Here is a 26,822-nt window from a genome sequence, read left to right on the forward strand (position 1 = left end):
GTGCATATTATTTTAGCTATTTTATGTCCTGAATGGGATTGGCTTTGATGGTGTCTAGTCACATGGTTTTTGGTGACCTTCCAAAATGGTTCAGGAATATAAGGGAGGCCACATTGTGCCAAGTACGATTGTACGATCAGGGACCTTCAGAAGATGCATATTGTGGTTTAGATTTCTCTCTGGATGGGGAGCAGTAGGATTCCCTATTTTTTACAAATACGAGTTCTGGGGGTACAGCTGTGTTTGAAAGATTCTTTGGGTGCTGCAGGTGGATGGGGAGAGGGGGGGAATTGAGACCAGCCTCAGCCCAGCAGCCCAACGCCTGGACCCCCATCCCCACCCACCCCCCTCTGACGGAGACCTGGCGGGCGAGGAGAGGCTCACCTTCTCGGGGAAATACTCGTCGGTGGCTGGCAGGATGTGGGCGATGAAAGGGCTGTCCTGAATGTCCTCGTCGTCACAAATCACGTGGACGGCATACTCGCCCGGCTCAGTGGGCCAGTACCGCACGTCACACGAACCGTCTCCTTTGTCGTCGCAATAGCAATAGCAGTAGTAATAGATCTTGGCCTGCGAGGGACCCTCGATGGAGAACCCTGCGTGGGGGGGGGGGGTTGAGAGGAGCAAAGAATTAGGAAAGAGCGGGGAAGGGAGGGGTCACTCTTGAGGTCAGACTGGCGGTGGGCTCCGACCGCTTCGAACTGGTTCGGCTGAACTGGTAGCAGTTTGGCGGCCTGCCACGCCCCTGAACCGGTTCTCCCGGCGTGTTCTTTGCTTCTGCGCATGTGCAGAGCAATTTTTGGAGGCGGCAGCGTGGAAGTTCCTGGGCAGGCAGGCGGCCTGCTTTGCTGCAGGCATACCATTCTCTGCAGCAAAAGTCAGCAGAAATCCTGTCAGCTAAACCTTCCAGCAACAGCGGAACACTGCCTGCATGCCGATCGAACAAAGCCCAACAGAAAAGTTACCAACAGGACTTCTTTGAGTTTCCCTCCATGTAAGCTCTCCAGCCTCCATGATTTGTGAGCATGCGCAGAGCTTGAATATGCAAATGTGAATATGCAAATGTGAATATGCAAATGTGAATATGAATTTTTTTTTCTTTAAGCCTTAAGCAATATGTTGCTATTCCGCCTGCAATGATAGCAGAGAGAGCTCATTAAATGACGAAAAAGTTATATTAAGCAGTCAAGAAAAAGGCACTTTAGCGTCGGTACGGCATCGCCAATCCCTTCGCTGTAGAGTCGCATGCATCCCAAATCAACGGGATCCATGATTCTAGGCTGAGTACTACTTGAGCTCGCCGGGCCCAAGAGTCGACAGAGCCCCTTCTGTTGGAAAACGGTGGGAATCTCGAGAAGGCAGGGGTTGTCTTGATAATGAGAGGCTATATTTTACGCGTCAATTATCCTTTGTGTTGTGTCCTGATGTGGGAATAACACAGGAGCCATGGATAGCCAGTAAGATGTTTATTAGTACCAGATGACCAGCGATTCAAAGATTTCCCTTCAACTGTCAGTGTATTTATACCCAAGCCCGAAGCAACTGTCAAGCCCAACTGTCACGAGGCCAGCCAATCAGATGCTGTGCCTTGACCAACCAATTAGAACGCAACACAGGTTGTTGCTGGGTTATAACACTTTGCCCACCACCTGCCGGCTCTCGAGGCTTCCACCCATCCCCAGCTGACCTGAGCATAGATCTTGAGGGCTGCTTTCCCGGCCCCTCGGGCATCGATGGTGAATTCAGCCGGTTTGTTCACGATGCAGCCCACGGCTCCAATCCGGGACCGAACGCTTTGACCTGCAAGGTGGGGGGGGGATTGAGACCAGCCTCAGCCCAGCAGCCCAACGCCTGCACCCCCATCCCCACCCACCCCCCTCTGACGGAGACCTGGCGGGCGAGGAGAGGCTCACCTTCTCGGGGAAATACTCGTTGGTGGCTGGCAGGATGTGGGCAATGAAAGGGCTGTCCTGAATGTCTTTGTCGTCGCAAATCACGTGGGCGGCGTACTCGCCCGGCTCAGTGGGCCAGTACCGCACGTCGCACGAACCGTCTCTTTTGTCGTCGCACTCGATCTTGGCCTGCGATGGAGAACCCTGCGGGGTGGGTGGGGTGAGGGGAGCAAAGAATTAGGAAAGAGCGGGGAAGGGAGGGGTCACTCTTGAGGTCAGACCGGCGGTGGGCTCCGACAGCTTCGGACTGGTTCGGCTGAACTGATAGCAGTTTGGCGGCCTGCCACGCCCCCGAACCGGTTCTCCCGGCGTGTTCCTTGCTTCTGCGCATGTGCAGAGCAATTTTTGGAGGCGGGAGCATGGAAGTTCCTGGGCAGGCAGGCGGCCTTGGGAGGCAGGCAGCCTTGTAATGCAAGTGGCCTTGGAAGGCAGGCAGCTTTGTATTAGGCAGATATTCTTAGGCAACAGTATCTATTTATTGCAACAATACCGTTTGTAACAGTAGCAAACAGTAGACCGGACAGTCTCTAAAGTTGTGTCTGGTAGATCTTCTCGGCAGAGAGGCAGGCAGACAGGCAGCTTCAGCCATGGTTGAGCCAATGCGATTCGTAGCTCTTCCCTGAGCAGAGGCGACGGCTCCAGCCAAGGTTAAGCATAGGTTTCCCGTCCCAAGTCATCCAAGAGGAAGGCTGAAGAGGGGAGCTGGCGTTGGCCTGAAGACGAGGCGGGGATCGAGGCCTTCTTCTCCTTCCCACCTGCCGGCTCTATCCTGTTCCTTGAGGCCGTGTTTCTGCAAAAGGTCCTTCCCACCTGCTGGCTCTGTCTTTTTGGTTTATGCCGTGTTTCTGCAAAAGGTCCTTCCCACCTGCTGGCTCTGTCTTGTTGGTTGACGCCGTGTTTCTGCAAAAGGTCCTTCCCACCTGCCGGCTCTGTCTTGTTGGTTGACGCCGTGTTTCTACAAAAGGTCCTTCCCACCTGCTGGCTCTACTTGACTTACTTGACTTAAGTCTTTAGCGTCGGTACGGCATCACCAATCCCTTCGCTGTCGAGTCGCATGCATCCCGAATCAACGGGATCCATGATTCTAGGCTGAGTACTACTTGAGCTCGCCGGGCCCAAGAGTCGACAGAGCCCCTTCTGTTGGAAAACGGTGGGCACCTCGAGAAGGCAGGGGTTGTCTTGATAATGAGAGGCTATATTTTACGCGTCAATTATCCTTTGCCCACCACCTGCCGGCTCTCAAGGCTTCCACCCATCCCCAGCTGACCTGAGCATAGATCTTGAGGGCTGCTTTCCCAGCCCCTCGGGCATCGATGGTGAATTCAGCCGGTTTGTTCACGATGCAGCCCACCGGCTCCAACCCGGGACCGAATGCTTTGACCTGCAAGGTGGGGGGGGGATTGAGACCAGTCTCAGCCCAGCAGCCCAACGCCTGGACCCCCATCCCCACCCACCCCCCTCTGACGGAGACCTGGCGGGCGAGGAGAGGCTCACCTTCTCGGGGAAATACTCGTTGGTGGCTGGCAGGATGTGGGCAATGAAAGGGCTGTCCTGAATGTCTTTGTCGTTGCAAATCACGTGGGCGGTGTACTCGCCCGGCTCAGTGGGCCAGTACCGCACGTCGCACGAACCGTCTCCTTTGTCGTCGCACTCGATCTTGGCCTGCGATGGAGAACCCTGCGGGGTGGGTGGGGTGAGGGGAGCAAAGAATTAGGAAAGAGCGGGGAAGGGAGGGGTCACTCTTGAGGTCAGACCGGCGGTGGGCTCCGACAGCTTCGGACTGGTTCGGCTGAACTGATAGCAGTTTGGCGGCCTGCCACACCCCCGAACCGGTTCTCCCAGCGTGTTCTTTGCTTCTGCGCATGTGCAGAGCATTTTTTATTCCTTTGCGCATGTGTGCGCAACATGCATCAAGTATGCGCATTGCGCCCACGAGCAAACCGGCAGTAGTGACTGCCGTAACCCACCCCTGGGTTAGACCTGGACATTTTTAGGGCCCCCACCCACCCACCACCTCCCCAAGGGCATTTCTCTGTTGCCACACCCAGGACTAACAGAAGTCCTCCAAGCCACCCCAGGGCTCCCGTCTGTCCCCACAACACTTACCAAGATCTGTACGGTGAGCAAGCCTTCACCAGCGTCTCGGGCGTCGATGGTGAACTCCACTGGGAGACTGGCAGGGATGCCCGAAGCATTGAGACCTGGACCGCTGGCCCGGACTTTGCTGGCATCATGAGCAGGAAGGACCCGGATCTTAAAGGGGCTGAAAGAGGTAGAATCTGTGAGATCAGAGAGGATCTGGCTGGGCCTCTCCTCTCCCCCCACCCCCACAGCCAAGAACCCTTCAAGTGGGGAGGGGACATAGTCATGGTGTAAGGTCCGTCTGTAGCTGGTGTGTATTTCACAGCATGTGTGCCATCTCCCCCTTCTCCCCCTCCCATAATCCCTGCTGAACCAACGCTCCCCACACTCAAAGCACCATACCTGAAGGTCCCAGCACCTTCACCTCCAGGGGGGCCAGGCCAGCCTTGCTGCAATCGACGGTGAAGGTCTGGGGGACCCTGGCTCTTACGCCGGCCCCCAACCCGGGCCCCGAGCATTTGACTTTGCTGGGGTCAACCACGTCTTTGACAGGAACACGGAAGGGGCTCCCTGGGAAGAGAGATCCACGGTGAGTTCCCAGCAGATCATCCTTTGTGTTCTGACCCAACTCCCCAAACACGACAAGACGTTCATTAGATGCGCCGGCAGCCCCGGCAAAAAGTTTCTCTCTCACCGCAGGCTAACAAGTCCCTCCGGCAGGGAGAGGAATAGTTGTCTGCCACATTTATTCATGTCCGCCCCCTGCCTTTCATCCCCAGAGCTCTGATAGGCCTTCGCTAGCAGCGGTGGCTCTTCCGTCCCAAGGACCGGCCCATAGATTTCCACTGCTCTCCTCTCCTCTGCCTTCTGTTAATCCGTGCGTCAGGCACTGGACCCAGCTCTTCCTCCTCTTCCTCATCAGCCACCTCCAGGCCTGGAGGCTGTTGACTCTCCATCTGAGGGCTGACGGACAGCCAAGGCACCATGTATTTTCCGGGCACTTTGGGGTAATATTCGCACTCGTAAACCCCGTCACCGACATCTCGCACCTTCACTGGCTCCTCTGTTCCTTCTGGGGCGAAAAGCACAAGAACTTCGTTAAAGCTTCCCTCCGTGCAAACGAGCGAGCCTTCGCATTCCTTTGGAAGCATCGCTAAGTAAGGAAAGGGGGGGGGGGAGAGGATCAACCTTCAGTGTCTTCGTAGCAACTTATGAAAGCAGCCGTAGCTTTTGGGGGGGGGGGGTTTACAATAATTTGGCTACAGGAAGTCCTTGACTTGTGACCGTAGTGACGGTTCGAAGTGACAACGGCACTGGAAAAACAGGGAGTTAGGACCGTTTTTCACACTTAACGACCATTGCAGTCTCCCCGCAGTCACGTGATTTGCATTCGGGTCCTCGGCAACGGACTCATATTTATGGCGGTGGCAGTGTCCCGGGGGGGGGGGGGGAGGGTGTCACGCGAACCCCTTTTACGACCTCCTGACAAGCGAAGTCCACGGGAGAGCCAGATTCTCTTAACGCCCGGGGCCTGGAGGTGTGTATTTCACTGTGAAAGTGTCGTTGTCATTCTTGATGATGTCAAAATCGATGTCGGCTTCTTTTTCCCCCCAGTCTCGCATGCTGTTACCAACGTCTGGCTACTTTGCTGTGTGCGTTTTTTCCTTGCTTCCCTGGCCTGGCTATGTGCAAATTCGCAGTGATACAGTTCTACTCTGGGTTGTGCTTCAGCCCCAGTGAACACGCCTGAACCAAATCAGAACTGCTCCACCTGTGAACTAATAGTCAGGAGGTGCGTGTTTAGAGATTGGCTCCTGGATTTGCGGCTCATCTGACTCCCACGGTCATCGGTGAGGTTCCCCCCCCCCCCCCGCCCCCGATTGGTAAATCGTTTTTTTCCTGCCGATGGCTGCAAACTGAACTGGAATAATAGCAGCCAGGAGGTGCTTGTTTAGAGGTTGGCTCTTGGATTTGCAGCAAACGTTGAGCGCTGGGACTTTACAGAGGAAAGTTGGCGCAATAAAGAGGAGTCAATCCTTTGTTCTGTTTGTGCCCAGCACCAAGTCACCATAGTGTCCCTGGCCAAAGCTCAGAAGTAAATCCAACCTCTTCAACAGTCAAGGTGTCCTATTCCGGCCATGTGTTCACACACACACAAGTTTACTTGGAAAGGTTTTCCAAGGCAATTACTTGGCAAGGTGTCAGGAATAAGATATTCCCCCTAATGAATTGAACTAATTGTCTCCTGCAAAATCCCTTCCTCTTTTGCTCCTCTTTATTTCCTTTGGGAGGGGCCATTCACCGTCCACCTGTGCCTTTACTCCCGAGTCGGCCCTTGTTCCTCAGCTGTTCCATTCTGCCAGCTCTGTGCATGCACACATCTGGAACAGGCTCCAGGTGTTCTTCTGCCCCACTGATCTCTGACTCCGAAGGCAGTTGATAACTGTCGGATGGCCCGTGTTCCTCCCCAACCTCCTCACTGTTCAATTTCATTTCATTTTCATTTTATTAAATTTGTATGCCGCCCTATTCCCGGGAGACTCAAATCTGCCGCCAGATCTTCTGGCCGGCACCAACAACCGGAAGCTGGCAAAACTCTTGAAACATTCTTGATTGGTTTTGTCCGACATTAAGTCAGAAAACAATCGGTCCAATTTGCTCATCTTTTGAGAGAAGTTTCCGTACCAGAATCCTCAATCCCTCCAGACAGCTTCTAATGCATTACCTTCCCTGAGAAGTGAAGGATACATTCAGAGATGTATCTGGCTTGAAAGTAGCCCATGTTGAGCCTGTGCCATGGTCAAATGTAAGCGGTTGACCATGGGAATATTTTATAGCCTACTCCGGGTGTTTTGGGTGTGTGTGCTCAACCCCAGGTGAACGTAAGAAGCAAGTGGGTTTTTCAGCACTCAAACCCTTGGTCGTGAAGGGGAATAATAATAGAATAGGTAGAGTGACTGGAACATAATAATAACTTGTTGTTTTGCTTCTGCAAGGATTGCTTTATTGGATTTTTCCTATTAAATAAGGGCCTTGAGAATGGAGGAGAGTTGACTAATCTTGTTTTCCAAGCCTGTTACCTGTGTTGTTAATCACCCAGCCCCTTAATTCCTTGCTGCACTTCCAAAGGAAGGGATGGCCAGAATTGGCGATCGAACTGATGACTGAAGGTATAAAAGAACCGCCATACATTCCCCAAGGTGTGGCTTGGGTGGGTTTCAAGGGTTTTTACAGCCGGTTCTGGGCGTGGCTTGATGGGCGCGGCTCATTGTCATGTGACTGGGTTGGCAGAGCTGGTTGGTCATATCACTGGGGGTGCATGGCCAACTTGACATCACTCAAGTCAAAGGGCCTATCCTCGCCTCAAAGACCTCAACAAGGTACAATTTCTCTATTTTCTACTTCTGAACATCCCCTAGAAGCAATAAGTAGACTGAAACTAGGCAAAATTGGTTCATTTTGGGGGGCACATTTCCACCCATTTTGTTGGCTTCCTTTCACCTCACTTCTAGAAGCAATAAGCAGACCAAAACCTGAAGGGCAAGCAGCCTTTGGCAGAGGCAGGAGGAGGCAGTGGATGTACGTTGCAAAGGCGAGACAGGGCAAGTGTCCAAGCAGGCGGACCGCTTTGGGGGCGTGGCCAGCCTCCCACCCTCTGGAAGGCTGAAAATCAGCTGACCAGCTGGAGCGGACATAGGCCAATGCCCAATGTTCCAGGCAGTACGGCTGTACTGATGATATCTGGGAGCAGCGGCCACCGTACCGGAACAGTGGCTCGTTTGGCCCACCCGCCTGCCCTCGTTCCTTACCGGTTTTTGACGGAAACGGGCCAATTGCACATGCGTGCACAGGGTGCAGCACCTGTGCAACCTCTGCCAAGCAGCTGGGTGTCGCAGGGTGGTGGTGTACATGCTCGACAACACCTGGCCCCGTGCACAGCGTACTGGCTGCGACAGGATCCGGAACCCACTACTGGACTTTTGGGAGGGGTCTCTTAATTTCTTTTATTCTATCTATATGCCCTGTGAGGGACCTTAGCTCACTTTGCAACTACCCTGCTATCGCCTCTTTTCAATAAAAGGTTCCTTTTGAAATACCAAGTTTCATGAGTCGTCATTTTCTTGATTTAAAGGGTAGAGGCTGGTCCTTATAGGGCCAGTATTACAGCCAGTAAACTATAATATTCTGAGACTTCCTTGTCCCTTAACTCCAATGTGAGTTCATCCATCTCTGCGCAATCAAAAATCTTTTGGATTATCAATCAGTCTGTTAGCGTGGTATCACTTTTGCAACATTGTGCGAGTGCTATTCTCGCTGGTGTAATTACGTGCAAAATTATATATATTTTTTTTCTCTTCCGTATAGTTTCCCTTAATACTCCCCAGAAGAAACAATTCTGCTTTGAGATCTATTGGGTACTTGTAATTTCCTGTAACCATCATTGTATTTTAGTCCAATATTTTTTAACCCTCTGTGCATAACCACCATGTATGAAAGAAGGCACCCCTCGCCTGTTTACATTTCCAACAGTTTGGATTTAAGTTCGGATACATTTTTTTTTTTTTTTTTTGGCCAATCTCGTGGGGGCTAAATGCCATCGATAAAACATTTTGTATTGGTTTTCTTTATACGCGACAGATTTTGTTATTGTGTATTAATTCCAAATTCTTTCCCAACCTTCCAGCTGAATATTGTGACCAAAAATCCTTTTATTTCCTCTGCCATGCCATGGAAACCTTTTATTATTATTATACAATTGTATCACAGCGGCCAGTTGTTTCGCCGGATTTGGCATTGGTTACTAGTCGGGCCCCACCCAGGGGCCTAGGACGTCGTAACGTATTTTCGTAATATGCGTGCAGGTCCAAGCAGTGCGGCTTTTTGCATTTGACTGATGGTGATTTCGTCAATTTTTAACTGTTTTAAATGTAATTCCAGTGCTTTTGGAATAGCACCCAGTGTGCCAATTACCACTGGAATTACCACTGCTGGTTTGTGCCATAGTCGTTGAATTTCGATTTTTAAGTCCTGGTATCTTGCGATTTTTTCATGTTGCTTCTCGGCGACCCTGCTATCACCTGGTATTGCAATGTCTATGATTGTGACCTTATTTTTCTCAACCAGTGTGATGTCTGGTGTATTATGCGCCAGTATTTTGTCGGTTTGTATACGGAAATCCCACAAGATCTTGACCATCTGATTTTCTGTGACTTTTTCAGGCTGATGTTCCCACCAGTTTGTTGCTGTTTTAATATTATAATTTTTGCACAAATTCCAATGGATCATTTGTGCTACTGAATTGTGCCGCAATTTATAATCAGTCTGTGCGATTTTTTTTTACAGCAGCTGAGGATGTGATCCACAGTTTCATCAGCTTCTTTGCAAAGTCTGCATTTGGCATCATCAGAGGATTTTTCGATTTTGGCCTTAATGGCATTTGTGCGGATAGCTTGTTCTTGCGCAGCCAGGATTAGTGACTCTGTTTCTTTCTTTAATGCACCTGTTGTTAACCATAACCAAGTTTGTTCACTGTCCACTTTATCTTTTATTTTAATATTATTATTATTATTATTATTGATAACCCGGCATTGCCCCAGTATTGATTTATCCTAATCCTGTATTAGACAGGAAAAGCCCTGATTTTAGTTAGTTTTAAGTTAGTTACAAATGTTTTCCCCAATCCCGCCAGAAGCGTCAAGGGGAGTGATACCATCTGGTTGCTTTGCTAGCTGATGCACGATCCATTTGGTATGCTTTTTTTCTGATCTCGATTTTGAAGTGGCTTCTTGTCCGCGATATTTGCACTAAGCTGTTGGATGTTGTAGTTCTTTTATGTAATCTGTGTGAAGTATGTTGTGCTGTTTCTTGTTAGTGGTGCATGCCAGCAGAGGTTGCAATAATGTTTATTGATCTCATGGTCATACATTTGTCCTGAAAAATAAATCAAAAGCCTTGTCGAAAATGTCCGCACCAAGCTAATGTTGGATTTCCCCCACTTACTAGAGGGAGCCCTCTTGTGGAGTACTGTGGAAGCCTTTACCATGGCAAGTCCCCTGTGCTGTACGGTAGAAGCCATTTCGAGGCACAACAGGCTGTATCTTAACAGAACACACCCCGAGAGGTGTTAGGAGTGTCTTACTCCCACAGTTATTAGTTTCCAGAGTGTTAAGTCAGCTGTGTACTAAATTTGATTGAAATTGCGTTCCAGATTTATGCTGGAACACACACATACACAGCCATTTAATATATATATAGATTTATCAACTCTTCAGCCATTACTTTGTAAACCCATTTTTCATCTCCCCTTTTCTCCCCTTGTCTTTTCTCCAATTTTGGTCAGATCTATAGTTTTCCCTCTAGGGCTCTCATCCCCAATATTTAGATGATGATGGTTATCCATTCAGTCGGGCCTAACTCTGGGCTAGGCGGAGTCTTCTGCACTGCGTCTTTGAGTTTTTGCTCTACATAAAGTCCGCTTCAATGTATTTGGTTTATTGTATTTGGTTTATTTGTATGCCGCCCTTCTCCAGGAGGGACTCAGGGCGGCGAACAACTCAGGGGGGAAATGATATCCAGCCACCATGTTCTTTGGCATCCTGGTTTCCTTTTACCGCTAACACTACCAAACCTAATTGCTTTCTCCAGTGAATTACCCCCCGTGGCAGATTTGCCAAAATGAGTAAGATGCAGTTTTCTAATGTTCCAGTGACACATCTGATGCTATGTGCTTCAATACTTTAATCAACGTTGCTGTCCAATGAAAAAGGGAGGCTTCTTCAGCACCATAGCTCAAAAGTCTATTTTCTTCCTGCCCCAACTTTCACAGTGTACCTCAGAGTTGTTCCTTAAATGCTCACAAAATGTATTTCTGCACAACAGCTTCAGTTGCCAACTCAAGTTTTTGATTGGAAACTGGGCCCAGAAAAGCATTCTCAAATTTTTTTCTCTCATTGGCATATTTGATCCAAAAGATAAATGTAGTTTTTTTAAAATAGTTTTTTATTAAACATTATTACCTTTAAAAACAGAAAGAAAAATACAAGAAAAGAGAAAACATACATAGTAATATAAAGTAAATATACAGCCTTTTGTATCGGCATTCATTAGTTATACATTTTTTTTAAAGCGTAAAACATACAGATACAAATACAATTTTAAACATAACACCACCACCACCACTACCCCCCGTGGTGACAGTCATTCACAGCCCAACTTTTTTCTTTCCTTCCTCATTGTTAGGTCTCTAAGCCACATCTTCTCATTACAAAGTTCAGGGATCTATTACAATACCCATGTTCACTTTTAACTTTCCCCATTTTAAGTCCCTGCTGTTCTCCTTGTCGCCCACATATGCCATAGGTTCCAGCTAAGATAATGTTCCGTTTCTCCTTTGCCCCTCAGCCAACCCGTCATTCTGTCCATTTCTGCACATGAGATAAACGTAGTTTTTAAGGATGTTCATTCACTGTGAATGTGGTTGTTTATCTCCTATTTGCTGCAGGAGTTTTCCTGGGTGTTATCATGTTTGTCTGTAGATCATTTGGCCTCTTGTTTGACTTGATCTGTCTCTGGCCCGGTGACTGGCATCTTTTATTAAATCAAATTATACAGCCATCCAAGTTCTTGCAGAGGTAAAACTCCGGATGGCTAAAGTTTCATAACTATAGGTGAACCTAATGGGGGAAGCGAATGCAATCCTTGTCGCCGTTATTATGTAGAACATCAAGTATTTCAATCTCCTATTGTGTTTTGCCCTAATTATCCCCAGGAGAAACATTTCCGGTTTGAATTCTATTTGACATTTAGTTAAATCCCGCAGCCAACTCCGTATAATCAGCCAATATCTTTCCGCTTTGGAACATGAGTGCAGGAGGCTAATTTTATCCCTTTCTTCATGTCTGACTCTTGTTGATTCTATGGGATAAGTTTGTCCACGTCTTCCGATCTTAACACTACTTATTTGCATGGGTTGCTGCTCTGACTGGTGTCAGCCAGTTGATGGTGTCTACCCATCGTGTTCTTTTTCGGCCTGGCTTCCTTTTAGCGCTAATTCTTCCAAAGATAATTGGTTTCTTCAGTGGATTTCCCAGCATAGTGTGGCCAAAATGAGTGAGGTGGCAATTGGGGGGACTACTCCCCCTTCCCCGCCTTCAAATGACACGTCGGGGGTTACGTGCGCCAGTATTTGCTTTATTTTAATCACCTTTGCTGTCCAGGGAAATGCAGGAGCAGGTTTCATGGCTCAGAACGAGCCGGTTCTCTTCCTGTCCCGTCCTTTCTTAAGGTCCAACTTTCACAAGCTAGCTGCAGAGAGACGTGTTCATTAAATGCTCACAAATGTATTTTCCAACACAATTTTTTTTACCCGGAAACTGGGCCGGGAAAAAAAAGTTTTTCTAACTTTCTCTCATTTACACATTTGACGCACAAGTGAAATACAGCTTTCAGTGGCATTATTTTGTCTCTCACTGTGAATCTGTTGGTAGCTTTTCAACTGAAAAGTAAATTCATTAAGTCCACTGAATATGTCGGCGAGGTAAGCACATCACATGAGCTGCTTCTCGTGTAAAAGTTTTGAATTGAGTAATTTTGAGTAATTGAGTAATTTATTTATATGCCGCCCTTTTCCCTGGGGGGACTCAGGGCGGCTTACAACTCGAAAAGGGGGGGAAACAAACAATTAACACATAAGACAATACATCATTAAAAGCACGACATTCATACTATTCGGGTGGGTTACAGTCTTTAACCCCAGGCCTGACGGGATAGCCAGATTTTAAGGGCTGTGCGGAAAGCCTGAAGGGTGGTGAGGGTTCGAATCTCCACGGGGAGATCGTTCCAGAGGGTCGGAGCTGCCACCGAGAAGGCTCTCCTCCGCGTAGTTGCCAGTCGGCATTGACTGGCAGATGGAACTCGGAGGAGGCCTAATCTATGGGATCTAATTGGTCGCGTGGAGGTGATTGGCAGTAGGCGGTCTCTCAAGTACCCAGATCCACTACCATGAAGGGCTTTATGGGTGACAAGTAGCACCTTGAAGCGTATCCGGAGATCGACAGGTAGCCAGTGCAGCTCGCGGAGGATAGGTGTTATGTGGGTGAAGCGAGGTGCACCCACAATCGCTCGCACGGCCGCATTGTTTTATCCTACCTTATTTTTTCTATTCACAGATTTGAATGGATATCAGTCCAGCTTCCCTTACTGACTTTTCTTTTTAGAAGCCGCCTAGAAAGGCGATCGCGTGACTCCCGGATACTACAACCCTCATAAATACAGGCCAATGACCAAAGCGCCTGGAATTTTGATCCCGTGACTGTAGGGATGTTGTAACGGTCGTAAGTTTGAGGACTGGTCATGAGTGGCTTCAAACGATCGCTACTTGAATTGTTGTAAGTAGAGGAGTATTAGGCAAAGCAATGTGCCCACTTCCTGTTTGCCCTACCCGATTTAACCCCCCCTTCCTTACCTGCGGTGTAGATGTCGAAGTAAGTGGGTTTGTTGGCCACATTTCCCACGGGCTCCAGGCCCGGTCCACGGGCTGACACCTTGCTGGCGTCCCCGAGCGCCATGCCCACGTTGACTTCAAGGGGGCTCCGGTCAATATTTTGACCAGCAAAAAGGACAGTGACCTGGAAGAGCAGAGGGGAAAAATCGGGAGAAACTCAGCAAAGAGAGAGAAACTGACTTTCCCCCCCCAAAATAAGACCCCATTGGAGGCCAACCCTACCTGGGACAAACTCTGGGCACTGGGGGGAAGTGGGTGGGGGGTGGCCTACCTCCTCCGTGTGTCCCTCGGGGTCTTCGATGTAGACCAGCACTTCTCCCAAGCCTGCCTCGACAGTCTCCACTGTGAAATGGGCTGATTTCAGCACCGTGTTTCCGTGGGGTTCGATACCTGGGGAAGAAGGTGAGACAGCTTTTGATTGATTGATTGATTGATTGATTGATTGAGAGTTTATTTATATGCCGCCCTTTTCCCTGGGGGGACTCAGGGCGGCTTACAACTCGAAAAGGGGGGGAAACAAACAATTAACACATAAGACAATACATCATTAAAAGCACAACATTCATACTATTCGGGTGGGTTACAGTCTTTAACCCCAGGCCTGACGGGATAGCCAGATTTTAAGGGCTGTGCGGAAAGTCTGAAGGGTGGTGAGGGTTCGAATCTCCACGGGGAGATCGTTCCAGAGGGTCGGAGCTGCCACCGAGAAGGCTCTCCTCCGCGTAGTTGCCAGTCGGCATTGACCGGCAGATGGAACTCGGAGGAGGCCTAATCTATGGGATCTAATTGGTCGCGTGGAGGTGATTGGCAGTAGGCGGTCTCTCAAGTACCCAGATCCACTACCATGAAGGGCTTTATGGGTGACAAGTAGCACCTTGAAGCGTATCCGGAGATCGTCAGGCAGCCAGTGCAGCTCGCGGAGGATAGGTGTTATGTGGGTGAAGCGAGGTGCACCCACAATCGCTCGCGCGGCCGCATTGTTTGTTTCTGCGGCCCTCAAAATGGTTCAGGACCTTCAATTAACTCTTTGGCTTGTTCCTGAGTTTGCGAGCGGGGCCAGCAGCAATGTTCCCTCTAATGTTTTTTCCGTGTGAGCGGAAAAGTATAGTGTTTGAGCAGCACATTTTCATACCTGAGCACCTGGATTTTTTCCATAGATGTCACCCAAGACAATGAACTTAGTATTATTTGAAACTCAATTCTACCATGTAAATATCCATTAAGTAAAGAAATCTCCCTATACAGGTAGTCCTCAATCTACGACCATAATTGAGCCCAAAGTGTCTGTTGCTAAGGGAGACATTTGTTAAGTGAGTTTTGCCCCATTTTGCATCCTTTCTTGCTACAGTTAAGTGAATCACTGCGGTTAAATCAGTAATCTGGTTGTTAAGTCAGTCTGACTTTCCTACTGACTTTCCTTGGCAGATGGTTGCAAAAGGACACTGCAACCATTATAAATATGAGGCAGTTGCCAAAGACCCAAATTTTGATCCTATGACCATGGGGATGCTGCAATGATCATGTGTGAAGAACAGCTGTCATTCACTTTTTTCAGTGCTGATGTAGCTTTAGTCATTAAGTGAACTGTTGTAAGTTGAGGACTATACTTTCCCCCTTACTATCCAATAGTCTGCAGTGATATTAGCAAGTTATGAATAAATTACCAACATTTCATTTATTAAGATTTATAGGCCGGGCTTCGGGGGGAGGAGCCTGCCGCCGTCGGGAGCTCAACGAAGCTCCTGTCAGGATTCTGGTTCGTATATCTTATAAGATCTATAGATATCTCCCCTTTCTGGCAGAAAGGGGCAGGGAGAAGGTCAGTCGTTAGGATCTCTTTGTAATTCATAGCTTTTTTTTGCTGTGAATGGAGAAGAGGTTCAACATTAGCTGAGCCTTTACTCCGGCCAGTTTTCCGCGCTGCCTTTTTTGCAGCCCTAGGCAGATTGCCCCCCCCCCAGGACAAAGCTAAGCTATTTAAAAGTCAATCCGGGCGGGGACCATTCCTGAGGAATTTCTTCTATTACTATCTAAAATACCAGCTTCAATTTCGCAAAAGGCTCCCTTTCTTTTTTAGCTGCGTCACAAGATGGCGATCTCGTAGCTTTTGTGTTTGATGTGACGTACTTAGTCAGCCCTACCCTCCTGAAGGCTTCTCCGTACTAATTGCTAAAAGATTAACTGAGGGGAGCAGAGACTTTGATTTTTGGCTCGCTTGATTGCTTGTCTTTTATTTTTACTCTGGAATGGCTCCCAAATCTAAACAGAAGCGCTTCCTTAATAACATATCTCCAAAAACTGCTATGAAGCCGCTACCCTTGCCTCCTACACCCTCCACGGGAGATTTGTTAACACAAGAATTTCTTCTCAAAACGCTTAATGATTTCAGACAGGAAATTAATCAACTGATATCGGATTTATATGATCAATTTGATGCTAAAATTGCTCAGGCAAAGAAGGATATGATCGGAGTAATGACAGTCATGACAGATTATATTGCTGAAACGGAGGACAAATTGGAACTTTTGGAAGAAACTAATCTTAATTTGATATCCAAAATTCAAACGTTACAACAGGAAATTGAAAATGCTCAAAAACAACTTGTCATGATAAATTATAATAAGACTGCCTTTGCAATTAGAGTTAGAGGATTGCGTGAAAACCAACAGGAGAATTTGAAACAGATCTTCTTTGAGGCTATCAGCCGCTTGGTGGGAAGTCCGGGATTTAACTTTGATTGGCAGATTCAAAGAATTTACCGCCAGAATTCGTGGGTAGCAAAACAGCGACAGCTTCCGAGGGACATAATTATATACTTTACCACAAGGGAATCCAGAAATGAGATAATACAGAGGCTTTACAGCAAGAGGTTGAGAATTGATGGACAGGACTTGATTGTTTTTAAAGAGATACCATCTCAAATATTAAGAACAAGGAGAGAGTACGCTTTCTTAACCGAAGAACTCAGAAATTCTCAGATTCCATACAAATGGGAAGTCCCAGCTGGTATTACAGTTACATTTGGCAACCAAAAACACCGCATTAATTCTGTCTGTGAAGCCCGAGAATTTTACTACGAGACCCTGAAGGCGGGACTTCCTGATTCATCCGGACCTGGAGAGAGACAAGGAGAAGGAGAAGACAAACAGCGAGACACGTGGCTACAAGGCGGAGGGTGTTGCTTTCCTCTTCCGGAAGGGCAGAAGACTAAAGAATAAAGACTTAGCGATGTTCTTAAAGCTTTATGATTTCCGTCTGGGATAAAATGGGAAAGTTGTATATCGATGATGAGACATGGAGACTGAAAGAAGCGTTGCTGATTGTGGACACATATTGTATATAAGATTTGTCTGAACTCTAACTCAAATTGCACATGAATTATTTTCCTAGGCGAGGAGAGCGGAGATTGCGATCTTTTTGAGTTGTGGTCTGGGACGAACGGAGTTGGGAGGCGCGTGGGAGAGGGAAGGGTAGCGAAAGCTTAATTAGACTACCTGGGGCTAGAATGCAAGCTGATGTTTGTTTGAGTTGCTATTTCAATATAAGGTCAAGAAAGATTGGTCGGAGAGTCTTCAGGAAAGTGGAGTAAATATGGGAGGAGCAATGGATGCGGATAAAATATATATGTGGATATGGATAAAGGCAGGGTGGAAGGTAAAAAAATTTACATGTGGAGGTGGGTAAGGATAGAAAGGGAGGTGTTGGAAATGAAAAATGAAAGAAGTACTTGAGTTTAATGGTTTTATAGAAAGGTTTGGATATTCGGATAAAAAAGAGATAAATTAAAGGTCTGAATAGATAGACAAAGCAATGAGACTTTTAGTTGGGGAATCCTAATTGATCAACTTACCTGGCTCTAATACAGTTTGAAACCCTGCAAGTAGTAAAATAACCGAAATTTGGAATGAGCTACATTGTTTAAGATTTACAGATAATGGGAAGCTGTGTTAACGTAGTGGGTTTATTGACCCTTCTTGTTTCTCCTTTCTTTTTGTGTGTGTGTGTGTTTTTTTTTTTATTTTGTATTTTTTACTATTCTCTTTTTTTTTCTTTGGCTTTACTTTTATTTTATTTTTTTAATTTTAAAGTTAGCTGGCCTTATTATACTCAAATGCTTGTTAAAGAATTATGCCGGGTATGGGACCTGCGAAGCCGTAAGGGGGTTAGGGAGGGGGGATTATAGGGGGGAGGGGGGAGGGTGGAATTACAGTTTCAATTCTTAGAACAATAAGAATTCACTTGTATACTGCGGCTCGTTTTCCTTTTTTCTTTTTTTCTTTTTCTCCTTTATTTTTGAACTGAAATGTATGGATACACCAAAGCGAGGAGAAGAGGGAAAGAGGAGGGAGAAGTAAAGAGGGAGTGAGAGGGAATGTAAGGAGGGTGAGATGGAGGGAGGGGGAGATGTCTGAGGGGGAAGGGAAGTAGAAGAGGGGAATGCTGGAGGGGTGAAATGAAAGTTGGAGGGGGAGAAGAGAGGGTGTATGGGGGAATGAAGTGTCATGTTGGGTTTTTTTTTTCTCTTTTTTTTTTTATGCACAGTATATAAGTGATTGTATAAAATGAAAATGAAAATGAAATAAATAAAATGTATTAAAAAAAGATTTATAGGCCGCCCTTTTCCCTGAGGGGACTCAGGGCGGCTTACAATCACGAGGGAGGGGAGTGCAGTATCAAAAACAAAACAAAATGTGAACAAAGAAAAATAGTAAAACACAACTTTCGTTCAGCAATCAACACTCGGGCGGGTGAATTGGGAACCTATCCCCAGGCCTGCTGGGAGAGCCAGATCTTGAGGGCTGCGCGGAAGGTCTGGATGGTGGTGAGGGTACGGATCTCAACGGGGAGATCATTCCACAGGGTCGGAGCTGCAACAGAAAAGGCTCTCCTCCGTGTAGTCGCCAGTCGGCATTGACTGGCAGATGGAATTCGGAGGAGGCCCAGTCTGTGTGATCTAATTGGTCGAAGGGAGGTAATCGGCAGAAGGCGGTCTCTCAAGTACCCAGATCCACTACCATGGAGTGCTTTAAAGGTGGTCATCAGTACCCTGAAGCGCACCCGGAGACCGACAGGTAGCCAGTGCAGCTCGCGGAGGACGGGTGTAACGTGGGCGAACCGCGGTGCGCCCACTATCACTCGCGCGGCTGCATTCTGGACTAACTGTAGTCGCAGGATGCACTTCAAGGGCAACCCCATGTAGAGCCCATTGCAGTATTCCAGCCTAGAGATCACAAGGGCTCGAGTGACTGTTGCGAGAGCTTCCCGGTCTAGGTAGGGCCGCAACTGGCGGACCAGGCGAACCTGGGCAAATGCCCCCCTGGTCACAGCTGACAGCTGATGGTCAAAAGTCAGCTGTGGGTCCAGGAGGACTCCTAAGTTGCGGACCCTATCTGAGGGGTATAAAATTTGACCCCCCAGCCTAAGTGTTGGTACATTAGCCAAATTGTTGGGAGGGAAGCACAACAGCCACTCGGTCTTGTCCGGGTTGAGTACCAGTTTGTTAGCGCTCATCCAGTTCTTAACGGCCTCAAGACCCTGGTTCATCACGTCCACCGCTTCATTGAGTTGGCACGGGGCGGACAGATACAGTTGCGTATCGTCCGCATATTGGTGGTATTTTATCCCGTGCCTCCGAATGATCTCGCCCAGCGGTTTCATGTATATGTTAAATAGTAGGGGGGATAGGACCGAACCCTGCGGCACCCCACATGTTAGGGGCCTCAGGGACGATCTCTGCCCCCCGACCAACACCGACTGCGACCTGTCCGAGAGGTAGGAGGAGAACCACTGCAAAACAGTGCCTCCCACTCCCACCTCCCGCAGTCGTCGCAGAAGGATACCATGGTCGATGGTATCGAAAGCCGCTGAGAGGTCAAGGAGAACCAGGATGGACGCATAGCCTCCATCTCTGGCCCTCCAGAGATCATCGGTCAATGCGACCAAAGCGGTTTCTGTGCTGTAACCAGGTCTGAAGCCAGACTGGAAGGGGTCAAGATAACTAGCTTCCTCCAAGGCCCGTTGAAGCTGGAAGGCCACCACCTTCTCAACAACCTTCCCGATAAAGGGGAGGTTGGAGACAGGACGAAAGTTGTTTAAAATGGCTGGATCCAAGGATGGTTTCTTCAGGAGGGGTCTCACCACCGCCGTTTTAAGTACGGCGGGGAAGTGCCCCTCCCGAAGGGAGGCGGTCACGACCGCCTGGATCCAGCCATGTGTCACCTCCCTGCTGTTGGCAACCAGCCAGGAGGGACACGGGTCCAGAATACAGGTGGAGGCACTTACAGCTCGAATGGCCCTGTCCACGTCCCCAGAGGCAACATCCTGGAACTCAACCCAGAGATGATTTGCCAAGTAATCCTCCTGTGTCTCGGCTGGATCTACTGCGGTGGAGTCCAAGTCCGACCGAAACCGAGCTACTTTGTCCGCCAAGAATTGAGCGTAGTCCTCAGCCCTACCCTGCAAGGGGTCTCCCGCGTCCCTCCTGTTAAGGAGGGAGCGGGTTATCCTAAACAGGGCGGCTGGGCGTGACTCGGCGGACGCAACCAAGGCAGAAATGTATGATCTTTTGGCAGTTCTTAATGCCCGGACATAGTCCTTGGTGCAGGTAGACAGAAGTGCTCGGTTCGCCTCGGACTTATCGGACCTCCACAGGTGCTCTAGGCATCTCCTCCGGCGTTTCTTCTCCCAGAGCTCCTCGGTGAACCAAGGAGGCCTCCGGGATCCACTGACCCGGAGGGGCCGTAGTGGCGCAATCCGATCAAGAGACTCCGACGCCGCCGAATGCCAGGCGGCAACCAGAGTCTCCGCCGAACTGTGGGCAAAAGTATCAGGAATAACCCCAAGCTCCGTCTGGAACCTCAACGGGTCCATAAGTCGCCTGGGGCGGAACCACCTGGTCGGTTCCTCCTCCCTACGGTGGGGGTTTGGCCTCCGGAAGTCAAGCCTCAGTAGGCAGTGGTCTGACCACGACAGGGGTATGATCTCATTACCCCTCAGACCAAGATCACACATCCACTGCTCCGAGAGGAATACGAGGTCGAGCATGTGACCCGCTGCATGGGTTGGGCCCCGAATTACCTGGGTCAAGCCCATGGCTGTCATGGAAGCCATGAACTCCTGCGCCCCATCAGAGCGTTCACCGAGCGATGGCAAATTGAAGTCCCCCAGAACTATAAGCCTGGGGAACTCAACTGCCAGCTCGGCTACTGACTCGAGGAGCGAGGGGAGGGATGCTGCAACGCAGTTGGGAGGCAGGTACGTTAGCAGCAAACCCACTTGACCCTTGAGGTCCAACTTTATCAGCAGGGACTCACACCCGACAAGCTCCGGAGCAGGGACCCTACAAGGTAACAGAGACTCCCGGATAACAATAGCCACACCGCCACCCCTTCCCTGGGCTCTCAGCTGATGAAGCACCTGAAATCCCTCTGGGCACATCTCTACAAGGGGGACTCCTCCTTCTGTGCCCAGCCAGGTTTCAGTAATACATGCCAGGTCTGCCCTCTCGTCAACAATTAAGTCCCGGATGAGAGGAGCTTTGTATACAACAGACCTGGCATTTAGCGACAACAGCCTGAGACCAGGGTCCTGACTACTCGCGCCATCTGGTCTTGGAGTGGGGCTCATAGGGCCGGAAGGAGGGATCTCTGTGATGTAGCGAACCCTCCTTCCCCGGTAATGGCCAGCCCTAAAGTCCCCGCCGTATCTGCCCCTCCCCGTAATGACCGTAATGCTCCGACCCACTCCCGTGGCAGTAGTCCCCCCAACCACCTCACTGACCCCCGCCTTCCCCGGCAGGCCCTCCGAGTCAAACATTCTCATTTATCCACTCTAACAATTCCCACGTAATATTTAAAACATATAAAAATACAATAATAACAATTAATAAAAGTGGGCCATTCATTCAATTCCAGCCAACTCCCATACACTCATCATACTATTTTAAAATTGCGCAATTATAACGTATAGTAATGAGGAAACGGTGGAGGAAGTGGTGATCCGTTCCTCTCCCTTCTCATGTCCTGGGGAGATGTCCTTGGCCACCAAGTCAAAAGTGCGTAATATATAAGGTGGCTATATACAAACAGGATTGAATGTGAAGATCCAAAATTCATGGGCGGCAACCATGCAGTCTTACCCTGCCGGTGGAGGTTAGCGGGCTGTATATTTAAAAGTCTCTTTCCTAAAGATGGATAAGGGCCCCAATGTAGGGGGCCAGAGTTCGAGGCTGACTTGTGCCACTCTAGCAGATGGAGGGGAAAGTACTGGTGTTTCCGGGGCTCAGTCCTCGCCACTGCAGTCGCCATCCTCTATCGCTCCCTGCCAGCTCAGCCACAATCCTACTCCTCCTAATGGTTAAGTAAGCCGGGAGTAAGCCAGTTCATCATATGCTGTACACTAGTTTTGAAATACAGTTCAAAGATGCAAAATCAAAATGTTCTTAAGAAAAAGAAAGGTGTACTCTACTGTTAGTTACTTACTGACTGACTATGGTTTCTTTTATAATATCATTTCTTTTAGAACACCTTTGCATTTTGCCTGTGCTAATGGATATACAGATATTGTTACTTTCTTGGTGGACAACAAATGCCAACTAGATAGCTGTGATGAAGAGAAGAGATCTCCATTAATGGAGGTATGCATTTAAAATAATGCAAATTTACTAGTAATATAAAGCCAAATTTCTATAATTTCTGTTTTAATCAAAACTATCAGTATAATAAATTGTTAGTCTTGCTTATAATCAAAAGGGACCAAGGGAAATCTGTAGCTTTATTTTGTTTAAATTATAGACAGTATTGCCTAGATTTATGAATTGTTGTAGACCTAACATCTTCTTAAATATTTAGGCGGTGGAATGTCAGCAAGAATTCTGTGCAATTTATCTGCTTGAACATGGAGCAGATCCTAATCTGAAGGACATAGACAATAACACTGCCCTCCACTTTGCTGCCTCTTATTCTAATATATCTCTAGCAAAATATCTGCTTGAAAAGAAAGCTGACATTGAAGGAAAAAATAAGGTAAAATCCCAGTAGTTTACTTAATATATTAAGTAGTTTTTGATTTTGTATAAGCTAATACATATTCTGGTTTTTTTAAAAAATTAACATCATTTACAGAAAAAAATACTGCATTATTTACTGAGAGACTAATGTGTAATAATAAGTATCTATTGCATAATAAAGTGTAACTTGAGACTCCTCATTTCTTATTTTGCTTGAACAAGTTGACTAATTTGTCATTTACCTTTAAATAAGCTTCTGCTAGCTTTCACATAGGGTTTCTTTTGGGCATACTTAATCATAATCTCAGGGTCAAATGTCACATAAACTACCCCTTCCTATTGTTAAAAAAAAGTAGGAGGAACTTTTTCTTCTTTTCCATCAATTTGGGTAACAGACACAAACTGCCCATTATCCCTCTGCAAACAAGATGTACTTGCTTTTTTGTAGAATTGTGACAGTATCCAATGGGAGTAAATAGTACAAAATAAAGGACTCCTTAGATGTAGTGGTTAAAGGCATCAGGCTAGAAGCTGAGAGATTGAGTTCTAGTTCCTCCATCTATCTGGGTGGTTTTGGACTAGTCATTAACTCTCTCAGCCTTAGTAAGAAGCAAATAGCAACCATTTCCAAAAAACATCGCCAAGAAAACTGCGTGCAGCTCTACTTTTTCCAATAGAATATTTGCATATAATAGTCAAATCTGTAATATTGCACAAATGTTTGAAATTATCTGAAACTTTAAAGCCAAGTACCAGTAGAAATACAGAAAATATTATTTCACATACGTTTAACTCACACTGAAACCCATCTAGAAGCAGTCTGAAAGAAATAAAACTTCTTTATCTTTTTTGTCTGCCTTGGGTACAGAACGTTGCATTTGTTAAATGTGAAACAGAAGCTATGCATATATGTATTCCTTTTTTTATTACAGGATGCTTGCACACCGTTAATTGTTGCTGTGGCTGAAAATAATCAAGAAATGGTAGAGTTTCTTCTTCAACGAAACGCATCTGTGTATGCCACAGATAAATTGGGAAGGTACAGTTTGGGTCATGTAGTTAATACCCTTCCAGGATTTTAGGATTGTTTTTAAGTATTCATGCCCCTGAATATAACGGATAGTTAGTCAGCTGGAATAATATTTTCTCAATATAAAAATTATTTGTCAATGGCTTGGTGCTATTGTTAACATTACCCTGAAGTCTTATATGAAATTTTTGTTTCCAGTTGTATTATAAACTGCCTTTGGGATCAAAAGAGCCGAGGTGGCGCAGTGGTTAAATGCAGCACTGCAGGCTACTGCTAGATCAGCAGTTCAGCGGTTCAAATCCCACCGGCTCAGGGTTGACTCAGCCTTCCATCCTTCCGAGGTGGGTAAAATGAGGACCCAGATTGTTGGGGGCAATATGCTGACTCTCTGTAAACCGCTTAGAGAGGGCTGAAAGCCCTATGAAGCGGTATATAAGTCTAACTGCTATTGCTATAAAATAAAAGATAAAACCTTGAAAATAAAGAAAAAATATAGGTTTCTTAAAATAGTTTACATTTAAAGAAAATACTGATGTTTCTGTTCAATGCCATTTTCAATTTGTTTTCAGTATTTTTAAAAAAAAGCTCATGGGTAGCGTTTATACTTAAGCTTATTTATTTATTTTTGTTATAAACAAAACTAGACCTTTGGGGTCTACTTAAATATCAACCTTCTCCCCTATGATCCCCATCCAAAGTACCTTGAGTAACATTGAATTGGATTCTCTCCTACCCGATAAACCTAGAGAATATGATAGCAAAAATCAATAGTAGGAACAACATACTGCAGAAACTATGTGGAACAAAGTGGGGACCTTCAACCGTCACCCTCAATCTAGCAGCACTAGAGTTGGTTTACTCTAGAGCAGAATACTGGGCCCCTGTATGTCTGAGTCCCCTTTGGGGAAAAGGGCGGCATATAAATGCAATCAATTCAATCCAATTCTTAACAGCTGACATACTAATAAGATAGATGCCAGATTCAACGACACCAGTGGTGGGTTGCAGGCGGTATGCCCTGGTACGGGTGTACTGGAGATACCATTCCGGTATGGTGCTCTGGAGGGCCCCCTCGCCTGCCCAAGCTCCTTACCTGTCTTTTAAGTCTTTGGTGCTTACGTGCATGGCACGTACAGCGCCTGCGCAACGCTTTGCTGAGCAGCTGGAGCGTTGCGGAGGCGGTGACGCATGTGTACGCTGTGCGTGCACTGCGCATGTCCATGTGGATGTCGTAGGATCTGGAACCCACCACTGAATGACACCCTGAGGATCATAAGTGGATGTTTTAAAACCACTCCAAATTTCTGGCTTCCTGTTCTGAAGAATATAATACTGCCAACTTTATGAAGGCAAGACGCATAAATGAGAGAATACAGAAAAATTAAGAGCAACTCACTCCTACCACTGCATGCTGACCTTCCTCATTCATTAACCAGAAGATACAAATCCAGGAAGCCCCCCCACTGGCCAACATCTGCCCAACCACTTTAAATCAATTCCTAGTGGAAAGCCAAATGGATCATGGAATGTGCAGACATAGGAAGTCATATAAATGACTCCACAAGAAAAGTGCCAGGCTTTGAACTATCATGACTACAATGGAAAATCCTGAACAGGATTCTTGATAGACAGAGTCTTGATAGATGCGCCTCACACGGCATCTATCAAGACTCTGTATAAATGGGACATATTATCCTCCACTCTGTGTGACTGCAGGGTCCCATGTCAGATAGTAAATCAGTCATAACTTAATGTAAGCTGAAAGCATATACTCATCCAGTATCTGATGATTCTTATTTTAATATGAATGACGCTGTGCTTCAATGGTTAGATGGCTTAGATATTGGTATTTAAACATAGATCTGTTTAACATTTATATTTTATTGTGTTTACTAATCTAGGTGAAATGTTCGTATATAGTTCATGTATGAGATGCCATACGTTAAATAAATAATTGCAGCTTTGTTTAATGTGAAAGCTCCCCTGTCTTTTTGCAAGAGGGAATAATGCTGAGCAAATACTCAGGATGTTAAAGTATTAGTGAAGGTTTGATTATATGCAATAATTGAGGGGGCGTTTTTCTCTTTCAGAATTCCACTAATGACTTCTTGTTCTAATAAAAAAAGTGACATAACTCGTCTTCTCCTCCTTCATGGATCAGATGTTGCCCACACAGATAAAAATGGATGGTCAGCAAAAGATTATGCTCTGATTAGTGGTGATTCTATGTAAGCCGAAACATTTGTCCTTTCATTGTCACATAACCAAGAAACAAAACTATCCTATATGAAAATAAAAAGCATAACATGGATTAAGATTAGATAACATATTAGCAGGCTGTTAAAGTAGCATGCAAACAACTAAGTTATTGCTTTTTATTTAATATTGTTCTGTGTTGAGATTAATTGTGCTTTATTAAAATGTGTCAATATTGAGTAAAATATTTTTTTCTTTTAGCATTAAGCAATATGTTGCTGATTTTTCCGGCTGCAATGATAGCGAAGAGAGCTTAGTTAAGTGGAGAAAAAGTTATATTAAGCAGTCAAGAAAAAGGCAGAGATACTGGTATGACACTTGGTGCCCCTGCTAAAAATAAAGAAGGTAAAGTTTAATGTAGTACAAATGGCTGGTCACTTAGTACAATTCTGTCCTTTCCCAATGGAAGTAGATGTTACTGCTATTGTTTGTAAAAAAATGTTTATTTTGTGTTCTAGGTCTGCAGAATATTTCTAACACAGCACAGAGGTGACAAAGATGCTTCAATAAGAAGCAGGTTGAATTTATGCTTTCCCAAAACTAAATTTCATGGATGTTGCCACCACAGTGAAATTCTGGTGGCCTGTTATTTAAGCAACTGATTGGATAAGAGTTGCTGGTGTATGACATAGCAAAGCAAAATAATTCCACTATTGATTTCTTGTTCTAATAAAAAACGTGACATAACTCATCTTCTCCTCCTTCATGGATCGAATGTTGCCCATAGAGAGAAAAGTGGATGGTCAGCAAAAGATTATGTCTGATTAGTGCAGTGGTTTTCAACCATTGTGCCGCGGCACACTAGTGTGCCGTGACATAGTGTAAGGTGTGCCGTGGGAAAAACACCCGCCGGGTGTGTTCAGCGGAGCTCTTCAAAACAAGACTTGTTGAATTCCGCAGGTTTTGAGGCCATTCACTTCCAAAAAAAAACCACTGCTTCCCCCAATAAGCCCGCCGTTTCGGGAGCGCTGCAGATTGGTCTGCTTGACAACC

General features: G+C 46.7%; 1 protein-coding gene across 1 annotated transcript; it reads left to right on the forward strand.

The window, feature by feature from the left end:
* The first annotated feature begins 21,887 nt into the window (after nt 1-21,887).
* Nucleotides 21,888-26,306, forward strand: ANKRD7 (ankyrin repeat domain 7). Its single transcript, XM_032221073.1, has 5 exons — nt 21,888-21,895; nt 22,057-22,171; nt 22,386-22,559; nt 23,476-23,582; nt 26,288-26,306. The coding sequence occupies exons 1-5, from the start codon at nt 21,888-21,890 to the stop codon at nt 26,304-26,306; spliced, it is 423 nt and encodes a 140-aa protein (XP_032076964.1).
* Nucleotides 26,307-26,822: the final 516 nt, after the last annotated feature.

The sequence above is a fragment of the Thamnophis elegans genome, chromosome 7 (assembly GCF_009769535.1).
Source record: "Thamnophis elegans isolate rThaEle1 chromosome 7, rThaEle1.pri, whole genome shotgun sequence".
Taxonomy (NCBI): Eukaryota; Metazoa; Chordata; class Lepidosauria; order Squamata; family Colubridae; genus Thamnophis; species Thamnophis elegans.